Here is a 14462-nt window from a genome sequence, read left to right as displayed (position 1 = left end):
GTCTGAGGCTTTTCTTTTGTGGAAAGTTTATTATTAATTCAATTTCTTGACTGGAAGGTCTTTTCAGATTTTGTTTCTTTTTGAGTCAGCTTTGATAATCTGTATCTTTCCAGGAATCTGTCCATTTAATTTAGGTTATCTAATTTGTTGGCATAGAGTTGTTCAAAATATAGTTCTTTTTCATTTCTGTAAGGTTGGTAGGATGTTCACCCCCCTTTTCTGCGTGATTTTAGTAGTTTGAGATATTTGTCTTCTTTGTAAGAGTTTGTCAATTTTGTTGAGCTTTTCAAAGCACCAACCTTTGACTTTGTTGGTGTTCTCCGTTGTTTTTTATTCTCTGTTTCACAAATTTCTGTGCCAAAGTATTTATTATTCCTTTCCTTCTGTTTGCTTTGGTTAGTTTAATTTTCTTGTTTCTTAAGGTTAGGTTATTGTTTTGCTGTCTTTTTTACCATAGGTGTTTATAGCTGCATATTTCCTCTAAATACTGTTTTATTGCATCCTGTATGGTTTGTTTTTTATTATTATTATTTGAATTCAAGTTAACATACAGTGTAGTCTTGGCTTCAGGAGTAGAACCCAGTGATTCATCTCTTACATATGACACCTGGTGCTCATCTCAAAAATGCCCTCCCTTACTACATGGCAATGAGAAAGAACGAAATATGGCCTTTTGTAACAACGTGGATGGAACTGGAGAGTGTTATGCTAAGTGAAATAAGTCAGGCAGAGAAAGACAGATACCATATGTTTTCACTCATGTGGATCCTGAGAAACTTAACAGAAACCCATGGAGGAGGTTAGAGTGGGAGAGAGCCAAAGCATAAGAGACTCTTAAAAACTGAGAACAAGGGGCGCCTGGGTGGCGCAGTCGGTTGAGCGTCCGACTTCAGCCAGGTCACGATCTCGCGGTCCGTGAGTTCGAGCCCCGCGTCGGGCTCTGGGCTGATGGCTCGGAGCCTGGAGCCTGTTTCCGATTCTGTGTCTCCCTCTCTCTCTGCCCCTCCCCCGTTCATGCTCTTTCTCTCTCTGTCCCAAAAATAAATAAACGTTGAAAAAAAAAAAAAGTAAAAAAAAAAAAAAAAAAAAAAACTGAGAACAAACTGAGGGTTGATGGGGGGTGGGAGGGAGGGGAGGGTGGGTGATGGGTATTGAGGAGGGCACCTTTTGGGATGAGCACTGGGTGTTGTATGGAAACCAATTTGACAATAAATTTCATATATTGAAAAAAAAAATAAAAAAAAAAAATGCCCTCCTTAATGCCCATCACCCATTTAGCCCATCCCCCCACCCACCTCCCCTCCAGCAACCCTCAATTTGTTCTCTGTATTTAAGAGTCTCATGGTTTGCCTCCCTCTCTGTTTTTATCTTATTTTACCTTCCCTTCCTCTGTGTTCATCTGTTGTTTCTCAAATTCCACATGAGTGAAATCATATGACACCTGTCTTTCTCTGACTGGTTTATTTTGCTTAGTATAATACTCTGTAGTTCCATCTACGTTGTGCAAATGGCAAGATTTCATTCTTTTTGATAAGTAGTATTCCATTGGGTGTGTGTGTGTGTGTGTGTATAAATATACACACCACATCTTCTTTATCCAGTGGACATTTGGGTTCTGTCCATATTTGGCTATTGTTGATAGCACTGCTATAAACTTTGGGGTGTGTGTGCCTCTTTGAATCAGGATTTTTTTTTATCTTTTGGGTAAATATCTAGTAATTCAATTGTAATTAATTAAAAAATTAGTGTTTTTAACTTTTTTGAGGAACCTCCATACTGTTTTCCAGAGTGGCTGCACCAGTTTGCATTCCTACCAGCAGTGCAAAAGAGTTCCCCTTTCTCCGCATCCTCACCAATATCTGTTCTTTACTGAGTTGTTAATTTCATCCTATATGTTTATGTTGTGTTTTCATTTTCATTAATCCAAAGTATTTTTCTAATTTCCCTTTGATTCATTGGTTATTTGGGAATGTGTTAATTTCTACAGAGTTTTGAATTTTTCAAGCTTTCTTCTGTTACTGATTTTTTATCTCATTCCATTGTCATTTGAAGGACATGATTTGTATGATGTCAGTCCTTTAAAACTTACTGAGGCTTGTTTTATGACCTAGCATATAGTCTAATCTGGACTATATTAGACACACTTCCATGTGTCCCTGAGAAGAATTTGTATTCTGCTGTTGTGAGATATTCTTTTGATGTCTGTGTTAGATCCCATTGGTTTGTTAGTGTTGGTCTGGTCTTCTATTTTCCTTCTTGCTTATGGTGTTTTTAATAGCTATTTTAAGTGTTTTATTCTAAATCTTGACACTGTACAGGAAAAAATTAGAAATTTATTGAGTGTTTATTATGTATCAGGAACTGTTTTAGTTCCTGGAAATTTTTTAGTGAGCAAAATAGACAAAAATCCCTTCCTCATGGAGTTTACATTCTAGTGGGTATACAGACAATAAAGAAAATAAATAAGTAATATATTTAATTTATCAGTTGGTACTGTGGGGAGAAACAGGGAAAGGGAAAAGGGAACGTGTCAGGCAAGAAGTATGGGGTAGTTTATGTACTGCTAATCTCCTAAATGACATTTGATGAGAGATCTGAAGGAAGAGGAGGTGTAAGCCAGGTGGATTTTTGGGGGAGTAGCATTCCAGGCAGAGGGACCAGCAAATGCAGAGTTTGTGAGCTAAGGTTATTTAAGGATATCTTTCAGGCTCGTGAAATGCAGTCATATGATTCAGTGAAACTGCTTTGTCCTTTTGGGAATGTAGATACATTTTTTTTTTTTTTTTATTACTTGTTTGAAGATTATGTAAGTGCAAAATGATTGGGTTCTCTTTCTCCCTCTCTAGTCTTGGAGCTGTACTTTGTAGCACTCTTCTCATGTTTGTTCCCTAGTTTATTTTATGTCTCTCTTCCTAGAATGAAAGCTTCATGAGGGCAAGGATTTTATCTGTTATATGCACTGCTAGTGTATAGTAGACGATAACTTTTTGTTTGAGGTGAAAAAATGAGTGGTCAGATATGACTTCTCAGTTCCTTCTGAACTTAATGTCTGCAAGTCCATACTTTAAAAAAACATCGTGTTCCTTGTGGCTTGTACTCTGTCTCTAAGTATATGTGTGTATAATATACAAACGTATTCATTTTAGATGAGAGAGCTAGGAAGTAATTTTATTTTATTTTTTTTAAGACCGAGAAAAATTCTGTGGGCTTCTTTTGACTTTAAACTTTTAGAAACTGATACAAGGCAGTAGACATTTTCCCTGTCTTACTTGACTATAGTTGTATATTGCATTAAAATTTTTAATTCAGTTTGAGTTTTGCATTTTGAGTTTTACAAATACTCTGAATTCTTGATCTATATTACAGGTATCTTGCATTGCATTTTTAATGGAATTGTATCTGCTGTTTTTCAGGTTGTGTTATAGCTGAGCTTTTTACAGAAGGTGTACCGCTGTTTGATCTTTCTCAACTTCTGGCTTACAGAAATGGACAATTTTTCCCGGAACAAGTACTAAATAAAATTGAAGATCGCAGTATCAGAGAATTGGTAACTATGCAACAAGTATTCTCCATTAAGTTTTAATAGAATTATGTTCTCACTTTTGCATTAGATAGCTCTCTGGAGTTTTATGAATTTGGAGCAAAGCAGTAAAGCATAGACTATTATGAATAGCCTATTTTTTTTTTTTAATGTTTCTTTGTTTTTTAGAGTGAGAGAGAACACAAACGAGGGAAGGGTAGAGAGAGAGAGAGGGAAACACAGAATCCAAAGTAGGCTCCAGGCTCTGAGCTGTCAGCACAGAGCCCGGTGCGGGGCTCGAACTCACGGACTTTGAGATCATGACCTGAACCAAAGGTGGATGTTTAACCAACTGAGCCACCCAGGCACCCCTGCCAAAAAGCCTATTTTTGTTTGTTAGGGGGAAATGTATAATATTTTTCTCTTTTTTAGGCATGGAGCTCATTTGGCTTTTATTTTATTTTATTTTATTTTATTTTATTTTATTTTATTTTACTTTATTTTAATTTTATTTATTTTAAAGTTTATTTATTTATTTTGAGAGAGTCAGAGCAAGTGGGGAGAGGCAGAGAGAGAGGGAGAGAGAGGGAATCCCAAGCAGTCTCAATGCTGCTAGCACAGAGCCTGAGGTGGGGCTCGAACTCACCTAACTGTGAGATCATGACCTGAGCCGAAACTGAGTCAGATGCCTAACCGATTGAGCCACCCAGGTGCCCCAGAGCTCATGTGGCTAATTTCATATGTATATAAACACACAATTTTATACATACACACACGTCTATAGCTCTGCTTTGGATAGATTTGGAAGGAGGTGCCTGGGGGTTAGAGATGTTGTCTACGATAGAACTTGCTAGTAAGAAATGAAGAAGGCATATATCTAAAATGAAAGAGACAGGAAACATCAACTTGAATATAATGCAGTAGGATAACGCCATTTCATATAGAAGCACCTAGCTTGGTATGCCTCCCTTGACCCTCAAGGCTGTTCTGGAAGGTAAAGCTATAGAATCACTAATTAGTATAGCAGAACAGATACGAGGACTTCTGTGGGAGGTTACATAAGCCGTTTATCCACCTTAACTGTTTGAGGGGATCTTTATTACATCAGTACAGTAACTGAGGCTTGTGATGATGACTCTCAGTCATGAAAAGTTCATAGTATATTTAAAATATTCTATAGTAAGGTAGGGGATATAGAATACATTTTAATTTCTCTTACAAGTGGCAAGTATGAAAAATGAGATGTTTTAAAGGAAGCCAGTTTAGCTCATTTTCAGTGAAAACTGCCCTGGCTGTTCTGTCTTTGGGTACGTCACTCATGTGTCATGTTACATTGGCTAAGTGACTTCCTGAATTTGGGCCTGTGTTTTCTTAACTCTGAAAGGAGTGAATTTGGCTAATCTTTAAGGCTTAATCTGAATGTGAAAGGAATTCTGTCAAGTCACTTTTCCTAATATTTATAGTGCATTTGATTCCCTGCAAGTTCAATGCTAGGTTCCTATTTACAAAGAAACAGAAAGCTCAAATAACTAGATACATTTTTATGGTATTTTGAGCATTTAAATAATGCCTGAGTATGAAGGTCTAGGAAAAATAAAACTGTGCTCTCTGTATATTGAGAGAAAGTTATTTCTCTAAGACACCAGAAAACATATGATAAGCTCAAGTTAGGTATATCATTTCCCGTGTTTGTAGGATTTAACAGCTTTTTTATATTGCTTGAAAAGTTTGAATCACTTATCCCCTTTTTGACCAGAGTCTAGAGCTACACTGAAACCATATATTCCCTTGGACTTGTGGTATTAAGACTTTAAATCAGAACTCTGATATGTAAATAGATTTTAGTGGTTCTTTTATTCTTTTCAGATTGTGTATAATTTTGTATGTAAAAATATTGTGTATACATTTTTTTTCTAGAGAAAAACCCATTGTTTTTCTCAGATTCTCAGTGGTATTTCCTGCTCAGAAATGTTTTAAGAATCCTTGAGTTGTGGGCATCAATGTATTACTTCCCTGTCTTAATAAACAGGGAATGCTGAACAGGGTATATTTCCTTTGTGTGTCTGGGCCATCTGTAATACATTACTACATAATTTCCTGTTGCTTGGTAGGATGGTTGTAGATCATATATTACAGTCAGGTTCTGAAAGTAGTTTGAAAGGCAAAGATGGTGAAGAGTCTGAATTACCTCAGAAATCCTTTATGTCATGTGTAAGTTGCCCTTGTAGCTGTCATCTGATTTAATCTGCTGTTCTCAAATCTGTTTTTTACTCCTTTTCTCTCCTTGGTGTAGGTAACTCAGATGATTCATCGTGAGCCAGATAAACGTTTAGGGGCAGAAGATTACCTAAAGCAGCAGCGTGGCAATGCCTTTCCTGAAATATTTTACACTTTCCTTCAGCCCTACATGGCCCAGTTTGCCAAGGAAACATTTCTTTCTGCCGATGAGCGCATTCTGGTTATACGGAAGGATTTGGGCAACATTATTCACAATCTCTGTGGACATGATCTGCCGGAAAAAGCAGAAGGAGAGCCTAAGGAAAATGGGCTGGTTATCTTGGTGTCTGTTATAACATCCTGTCTGCAGACCCTTAAATACTGCGATTCCAAACTTGCTGCTTTGGAACTTATTCTCCATTTGGCCCCAAGATTAAGTGTAGAAATTCTTTTGGACCGTATTACTCCATATCTTTTGCATTTTAGCAATGACTCTGTTCCTAGAGTGAGGGCTGAAGCCTTGAGGACATTGACCAAAGTTCTTGCCCTTGTCAAAGAGGTTCCTCGAAATGATGTCAATATCTATCCGGAATATATTCTGCCAGGCATAGCCCACTTAGCCCAAGATGATGCTACTATTGTTAGACTAGCCTATGCTGGTAAGAGTTTATTGTCCAAGAAATAGCCACTCATGTTTTTGAAGTTAGTGACTCTAATACGTCTTATTTCTCTGATTTCTTAGGGAATTCCAAGGGTGCATTGTGGTCCTTGAACTGTTTGTGTACAGTGTAATAATTTTTATAGCTGATCTCTTCCTGGGACTCAACTTTCGTGTGTATTCTTTTTTGATCAGAATTATCAAGTGAAAGTATATAATGCAGAATCTTACGATTTTACTGGGTATACTACATTTAATTGGGAGTAAGACTGATGTTTACAAGTATGTGCTCTGATCTAGTGTCTTTAGGCCTTTATAAAATTTCTCTGAACAGATCTGCTAGTTTGAATATCAGCTTTAGGATACAGGTCTATTGCTGTTGCAAAAGACAAATTTTGCTGGATAATTTGATGTTGAAAAAACTTAGCCTATTACTGAATTTTAAGGTCCTTTACTATAGTGCTTAATTAAGGTGTGTGACTTCTTTGTGATGAGGTTATAACACTCCCACATGGTTGTTGCTTTTTAAATTTTTTGTAATGTTTATTTTATATTTGAGAGAGAGCATGGCGGGGGAGGGATAGAGAGAGGGAGACACAGAATTTGAAGCAGGTCCCAGGCTCTGAGCTGTCAGCACAGAGCCCAGTGCAGGGCTTGAACTCACTGCGAGATCATGACCTGAGCCAAAGTCTGATGCTCAACCGACTGAGCCACCTAGGCGCCCTGCACACCTACCTGTTTTACTTGTAATTCTTACTCATAAAATCAAGTGATACAGATTGATGTTGTTAGCTCCCCAGATTAATTTTGCATACTTTTTTTTGAGTGGAAAATGTCCCTGAAACATTAACATAATTTGTAGTTTATTTCTAATATCTGCTGGAAATCAGGGATTCTGTTTTGGTCTTTGTAAATAGTACATAATATGTGGTGATGATACTGTTACTTTTTTTGAAAGATACTAGGTTTATTAATTGTAGTCTTAGCCTGTCATTATCTTAATGGAAGATATGAAAAATGGTCTTTGGAATCTGGCCTTATCTCTAGGCACATCCACAAAGTGATTGGCGTTTGTTGAGTTTTTTTTTTTCCTATACATATATTTTTATTTATATTTATCCATTGCCTATTATTTATGGTTTCTGGTTTCCATAGCTGTACATGTCAGGCCTAAAAAATGCAGAATTTCTTTAATATTCATATATTTTAGTTTATCATTTGTAACAACTGTATTTATAATTCATTTATAAATATAAATTCAAATATAAATAATTGAACTAGATAGAATTAAATAAAAATGTGTAAGTTTTAAAAACAAGTTATATCTTTCTTTAGCGTTTTGTGACCTACTGTTGGTCTTAGTTTGTTCTCAGTTGTGTTAAATAGTTAAGGTTCTGATGTGTAGGTGCTATATTAACATAGTGACAGTCAGTTACTAATAGTGATAGCATAAAAATAATAGTTACTATTTATTAAAAACCCTGTGTGTCAGAGCATCTACTGCTCAAGGTTGCAAGGATTGGTTGCAAGAGATATATAGATTTTAAGGTAGAGTCCAGATTCTAAGATACATGGGTTTTAAGAGTCTAAGATTTATATATCTCTTGCAACTAACCCTTGCAACCACCTTGAACAATAGATGTTATATTACTTTCATTTTATAAGTGAGGAAAGTGGGAATGGAAGAGGCTAAATAATATGACCTAAATGTATCTGGTCTCATTCTTTCTCAGTTCTCAGAGCTGCTGGTCTGTACCTTGATTCTGAAGCAGCTCTGCTTTTCTTTGGACTTCTGGTTCTTTATAGTGGGAGTCCATGGTAACCCAGGGTCAGTGCTGGTACCTTGCAGTGGTCCTTCATCATGGCTTAGTACATGATAAAATTGCCTTTTTTTTTTTTTTTCATTAGAGCCAGAAGTCTATTTGAACTTGAATAGGCAAATATAATTAAACCACACATGTCAGTAATTATACAATTTTAAAATAAATTTTTGAATTTCTTTCACAGTATTCTTTTAAAATTCAGAAGTGGTATAGATTTATATTTTGTGTGAACTTTGAAGTGTGTTGTGTCTCAGATGGGGAAATAGGCATAGATATACTAAGGTTTCAGAAGTGCCCAGGAAAGTAAGAGACTTTTCCTAATAAAGATACATTCATTAAAGTGGGGACGTTTCATCTAGGATTTTGACATTTTATCAGAGGATGACCCAGATTCTCCCATCTTTAGGGTAATGGCCCAGATTCTCCGATCTTTAGGCATTGCACGGTATTCACATCTTGGGTATTTAGAGGTAAATTTTTGTTCTATTCAGAACAATGTTGAACCTGGTGGGGGTGGGGAACGGGACTCTAAGATCAGGGTGATCACTGCATTTGACACACTCACAATGTCAACTCTTGTGAGATGCACCTCGCTTGTAGTAATGTTAAAAATTAAGGAAGAATTGAATAAGATAGTTAAGCTTTATGTTCAGTGGCATTTACTGCTAAGAAAGAAGAGAGTGCAGTTGTTGGTTGGGGTGATCATATGTTAAGCACAGAAATGGGGGCACCTGGGTGGTGGCTCGTTCGGTTAAACATCTCACTCTTGATCTCAGCTCAGGTCTTGATCTCAGGGTTGTGAGTTCAAGCCCTGTGTTGGGCTCTACGCTGGGCCTGGAGCCTACTTAAAAAAAAAAAAAAAAAAAAAAAAAAGGCACAAAATTGGAAGAGGAAGAAGGATGGGGCACAGGCATAAATAAAAAATGGAAGGGAGAGGAGTTTTATGATTTTTACTTAAGACAGGAAGGAAAAGTTAAACATTATAAGGATTTGAGATTATAATAATAAATTTCTCTCTTAATATAGAAAACATAGCTCTGCTGGCAGAAACAGCTTTGAGATTCCTGGAATTAGTACAGTTAAAAAATCTCAATATGGAAAATGACCCAAATAGTGAAGAAATAGATGAAGTTACACATCCCAATGGAAATTATGACACAGGTAGTATGACTTTCTTTTCCAGACTTATTATTTATAATGAATTACTAATGTGGAGTTGTAAGAAACTATCATAATTTTCATGTAAGGTGAAAGAATACCATATATGTAGGTGGCAAAGATCCCTGGTGTCTGATTGTCCTATTCTCATACACTGTTATCTAACCAGAAAATGATCAGTTTGTTGTTTTTCAGCTACAATTGATTTGTGTCAATGGTAAAGCTAGCCGAATCGTGTAATTCTTAAAAGATGAAAGAAAAACATTGAAAACATCATAGCTAAAGAATTTAAACCTTTTCTCTGTATGTTAGCATACCTTGAGTATTCTCAAATCATAAACTCTGTTTATGTGTTTATGTCATAGTATCTCTGATTTGTGTATCAAAACCCACATCTTTTACTTTAAATGAAGAGATGTGATGGTAAACTCTTTGAGGTCAAAGTTCGTCTTAAGTTCTTTATATACATACAGCTTTTAGCAGGCTTTTAGTTAATGTTTATTGAGTTAAAGATTTAGAAGTAAAATAATACACTTAGTTCTAGTATGTTTCTGGTTCACAGAAGCTAGAGAAATCAAGTTTTGAGGTTTTTATGCTATAGATGATGGTAATGGCTCTGTTACTTGTTAGAATGGCATCATTTTTAGACAGCATATATTATCTGCAGTTGAAGGCAATGGAATAATTCTGAACTTACAGAAGGTGTATCAGAAAGGAAATCTCCACTTTTTTCATGGAATTACTTAGAAAATAATACTGTCCTACATTCTATAACCCTGTAATTGGACCTTTATAGTTAAGGGAGTTAGGTGTTAAACCTTTTTGGGAGTTAATCTAAAGTTTGTCTTAATGTGAACATAGTATTTTGCACATCAGACCACCACATCCCTTAGCTGCACTAGGAGTGGCCTCTGTCCTCATTCATTTAGCTAAGGGATAATTGTTAAACTATAAGCTCTACATCAGGCAATTGTGTATCAGGCAATTGTGTGCTTGCTCTAAACACTAGAAATACACAGTGGTGAATAAGACAGAAAAGATCCTCTCGTTGAGCTTACATTTTAGAAGAAAAGGAAAAGGGGGAGGGTGAGTTGGAGAAGAAGGTGGTGGCCAGATCATGTAAAGCCTTGGCAGGATTTGCAGTGTATTTTCTGCTTTCTAAAATAAATAAACTGACCTTAAAAATGCTCTGAAAGTATTAATTTGTACCATCAGATTATATCCTTAACCAGTCTGGTATTTGGAAGTCCTTGGTTAAGTTAACTTTATTGGTGGCAGTATGATCTTTTTCATGCTTTCCCATAGTTTTCTTCTTGAACCTTAAAAATAGGCATGTTTCATTAGTGAGATGGTAACCATGCTTGCGGCATCTGCTTATCAGATGTTGTTCTTCAGTTTATATTTCGGTTTCCCATCTATCCTTCAGAGCTTTGAATAGTGGAAACATATAGTGATTATAGACTTTTTGTGGTGGCTTCTGTTAATCGTTCTGTTTCTCCAAGGAGTAAGAAAGAAGACTAGGTCTGTATCTTGGGGGAAAAAATGGATCCTATCTTTACTTTTTTTTTTTTTTTTTTTTTTTTAGAGCTGCAAGCCTTACATGAAATGGTCCAGCAGAAAGTTGTCACTTTGCTAAGTGACCCTGAAAATATTGTGAAACAAACCTTAATGGAAAATGGAATAACACGGCTGTGCGTATTCTTTGGACGTCAGAAAGCCAATGATGTTTTATTGTCGCACATGATCACTTTCCTAAATGATAAGAATGATTGGCATCTGCGTGGAGCTTTTTTTGATAGCATAGTTGGTATGTTTTTCCATTGTTTTAAAATACATCTTTAAGATTTTCAATTATTCTCTCAAACAGTACTTCCATGAGGTCTGAGAGATAGGTGACAATACTACTAAATTTCATTAATAATGAGATGAGCTCCTAGTGTGTCTGTCTTTATGCTGCTTTTGGATAATGAAAGTCTTAGCCGATCAAGGGATTGGTTAATTGAACTGTGATACGTTCATATGAAGGAATACTATGTGGTTATTAAAAACTGTTTTAAAAGAATACTTGGGTGGCTCAGTCGGTTGAATGTCCCACTTCAACTGAGGTCATGATCTCATGGTTCATGGGTTCGAGCCCTGTATTGGGCTTGCTGATGTCAGCCTGTCGGTGCAGAGCCTGCTTTGGATCATCTGTTCCCCTCCCTCTCTGCCCCTCCCCTGCTTGTATGTATGTTCTCTCTCTCTCTCAAAAAAATAATAAATAAAAGAATAATGACTGGGAAAGTACCATTGAAATACTATTAAAGTGACTGAAGTAGGTTCTAGAAGGTAACAATAACAAATCATATGTTTATAAAGAGGTCTGGAATATACTAAGATTTGTATAGTAATTATCTCTGAGGCTGGGATTGTAGGTGAATATTTTCTTTATGTTTTCTGTATTTATCAAGTTTTTTACAGTAAACGTGCATTAGAAAATAACTGTTGCAATCCGAAAATAAGTTAAGATACAAGTATGATTGAATATCAGTTAAAAAAACCAATTTATTTATTTATTTATTTTTTAAAGTTTATTTTTGAGAGAGAGAGAGCAAGCATAAGCGGGGAGGCAGAGGGAGACACAGAATCTAAAGCAGGCTCCAGGCTCTGAGCTGTCAGCACAGAGCCTGACATAGGGTTTGAACTCACAAACCATGAGATCATGACCTGAACTGAAGTCTGATGCTTTGCTGACTGAGCCACCCAGGTGCCCTGAAAATCAGTTTAATTAGGAAAAAAAATTAAAGCTTGCATGCTATGCTTTGTGTAAACTGAAAATGTATGAAAAATTATGTAGTTTTTTTCACTTTTTTCAAAATCTACACTTTTTGATTTTTAGATTTATCTGCAGAAGAGAGACATTTTGTATTAGACCTACATGGCTCCAATTACATTTAGATTCAAAGTTAGGAAAAAAAATGGACCTTATGTTGAATAGATTGTCATGTTTGATCCAAGATTTAAATTTTTCTTTTCGAATAATAACTGATCACTTTCTACCCATTTGTACTGACCTTTTCAATTTTATATTTGGTCAGTTATAAAATTGTGTGTGTGTGTGTGTGTGTGTGTGTGTGTGTAGTTACATCTGTACCATACGTTGACTATAAGCCCTATACTGTACCTTTTATCCCAGTGACTTGTTCATAACTGGAAGCCTGTGTCTCCCACTGCCCTTCACCCATTTACCCATTACCCCATCCTACATTGCCTCTAGCAACCATGAGTTTGTTCTCTGTATTTATGGCCCTGTTTCTGCTTTTTATTTGTTTTTTAGTTTGTTTTTTGGATTCCACATATTAGTCAAATCATATGGTATTTGTCTTTCTCTAACTTATTTAGCTTGATACCCTCTAGTCTTCCATGTTGTTGCAAATGACACTATCTCATTCTTTTTTGTGGCTGAGTCATAGTCCATTGTGTGTATGTATGTGTGTGTGTATATATATATATTCTTTTTTGCCTCTCGTTTTTGCCTTATATATATACACACACATATATATTTACATGTATATACATATATATATATACACACATATATTTGTACACACACACATACATACATACATACACACACACACACACACACCACCCTTTATCCGTTTATCTATTGACAGACACTTGGGTTGCTTCCATATCTTGGCTGTTGTAAATAATGCTGCAGTAAAGACAGGGGTGCATATATCTTTTCAAGTTAGTGTTTTTAGTTTCTTTAGGTAACTACCCAGTAGTGGAATTACTGGATCATATAGTATTTCTCTTAATTTTTTAAGGAACCTCTATACTGGATTCTTCAGTGGCTGCACCAATTTACATTTCCACCAACAGTGCACAAGGATTCCTTTTTTTTCACATCCTTACCAATACTTGTTGTTTCTTGTCTTTTTGAGTCTAACCATTTTGACAGGTGTAAGGTGAGAGCTCATTGTGGTTTTGGTTTGAATTTCCCTGATGCTTAGTGATGTTGAATGTCTTTTCATGTATCTGTTGGCCATCTGTATGTCTTCTTTGGTAAAATGTCTCTTCAGGTCCTCTGCCTGTTTTGTAATTGGATAGTTTGTCTTTTTGGTGTTGAGTTGTGTAAGTTCTTTATATATTTTGGATGCTAACCTCTTACCTGATATATCACTTGCAGATATTTTTTCCCATTCAGTAGGTTGTCGTTTTGTTTTGTTAATGGTTTTTTCTACTGTTTTGAATTAGTTCATTGATTCATCTCAGTCTTGCATCTTGGATTCATCTAACTGTTCCTACTAGGCTTCTCAAATCTTTCTGTCTTTCTTGCCTTCCTCTTTCGTCTTATTTTTATTTCTTTTCTTTCTGGAAAAGATGGTGCTTAGAACTGTCATCTGTTGATCAATTCTTATGTGCTTTGAATCATGCCTTTATGTTATTTTTTAATTTTAAAATAATTTTTATTTTTATTTGGTTTATAAAAGTAATACATGCTTTCTATAGAAAATTTGGAAAATATAGAAGCCAAGAAGGAAACAAATCACTTCTAATCTTACAACCCATTATGACCTCTGTTTATGTTTTGGTGTTTTATTCCTGTAGGGTTTTTTTTTTTTTTTTCCTGTTTCCATCCCATTTGTGCCATTTTGTTATGTATGTCATGAGGCACTGTTGTGTACCTGGTAAGAGTAGGCACTTTGGAGCCAGCCTGTGGGGTTCATATTCTGTCTTTGTCATTTATTAGTTGTGGTTCTTGGGGGAAATCATTTAGTCTCTTTTTTGCCTTACTTTCCCTATTTGTAAAATGGGAATAATAATAGTACTTATGTGCCGTGAAGATAAAATGAATTAACATGTAATTGTACTGGGCACATAAGTACTATGTATATATTATATTACTTTTTAATCTTATTATTTCTTAATTCTTTTTCTGGTAACATATGTTCTAAGCATTTTCTCATGTCATTAAAATTTTTTTAAACCATAATTTACGGGGCGCCTGGGTGGCGCAGTCGGTTAAGCGTCCGACTTCAGCCAGGTCACGATCTCGCGGTCCGTGAGTTCGAGCCCCGCGTCAGGCTCTGGGCTGATG

The 14462-nt window shown here is 35.9% G+C and overlaps 1 protein-coding gene across 3 annotated transcripts in view; it reads left to right on the top strand.

Moving 5' to 3' along the window:
- Positions 1 to 14462, top strand: part of PIK3R4 (phosphoinositide-3-kinase regulatory subunit 4) — a 203541-nt gene that overhangs the window by 135934 nt on the left and 53145 nt on the right. For all 3 annotated transcript variants that reach the window (XM_086674276.1, XM_025913349.2, XM_086674275.1), the window contains exons 5-8: positions 3414 to 3547; positions 5814 to 6396; positions 9245 to 9379; positions 10962 to 11183. In XM_086674276.1, coding sequence (XP_086530402.1) covers positions 3414 to 3547; positions 5814 to 6396; positions 9245 to 9379; positions 10962 to 11183 — 1074 coding nt within the window. The remainder of the gene's footprint in view (positions 1 to 3413; positions 3548 to 5813; positions 6397 to 9244; positions 9380 to 10961; positions 11184 to 14462) is intronic.

Source organism: Puma concolor, chromosome C2 (genome assembly GCF_028749965.1).
Source record: "Puma concolor isolate L17-30 chromosome C2, mPumCon1.1.hap2, whole genome shotgun sequence".
In the NCBI taxonomy this organism is placed as follows: Eukaryota; Metazoa; Chordata; class Mammalia; order Carnivora; family Felidae; genus Puma; species Puma concolor.
This window is presented reverse-complemented; position numbering and strand designations above follow the sequence as displayed.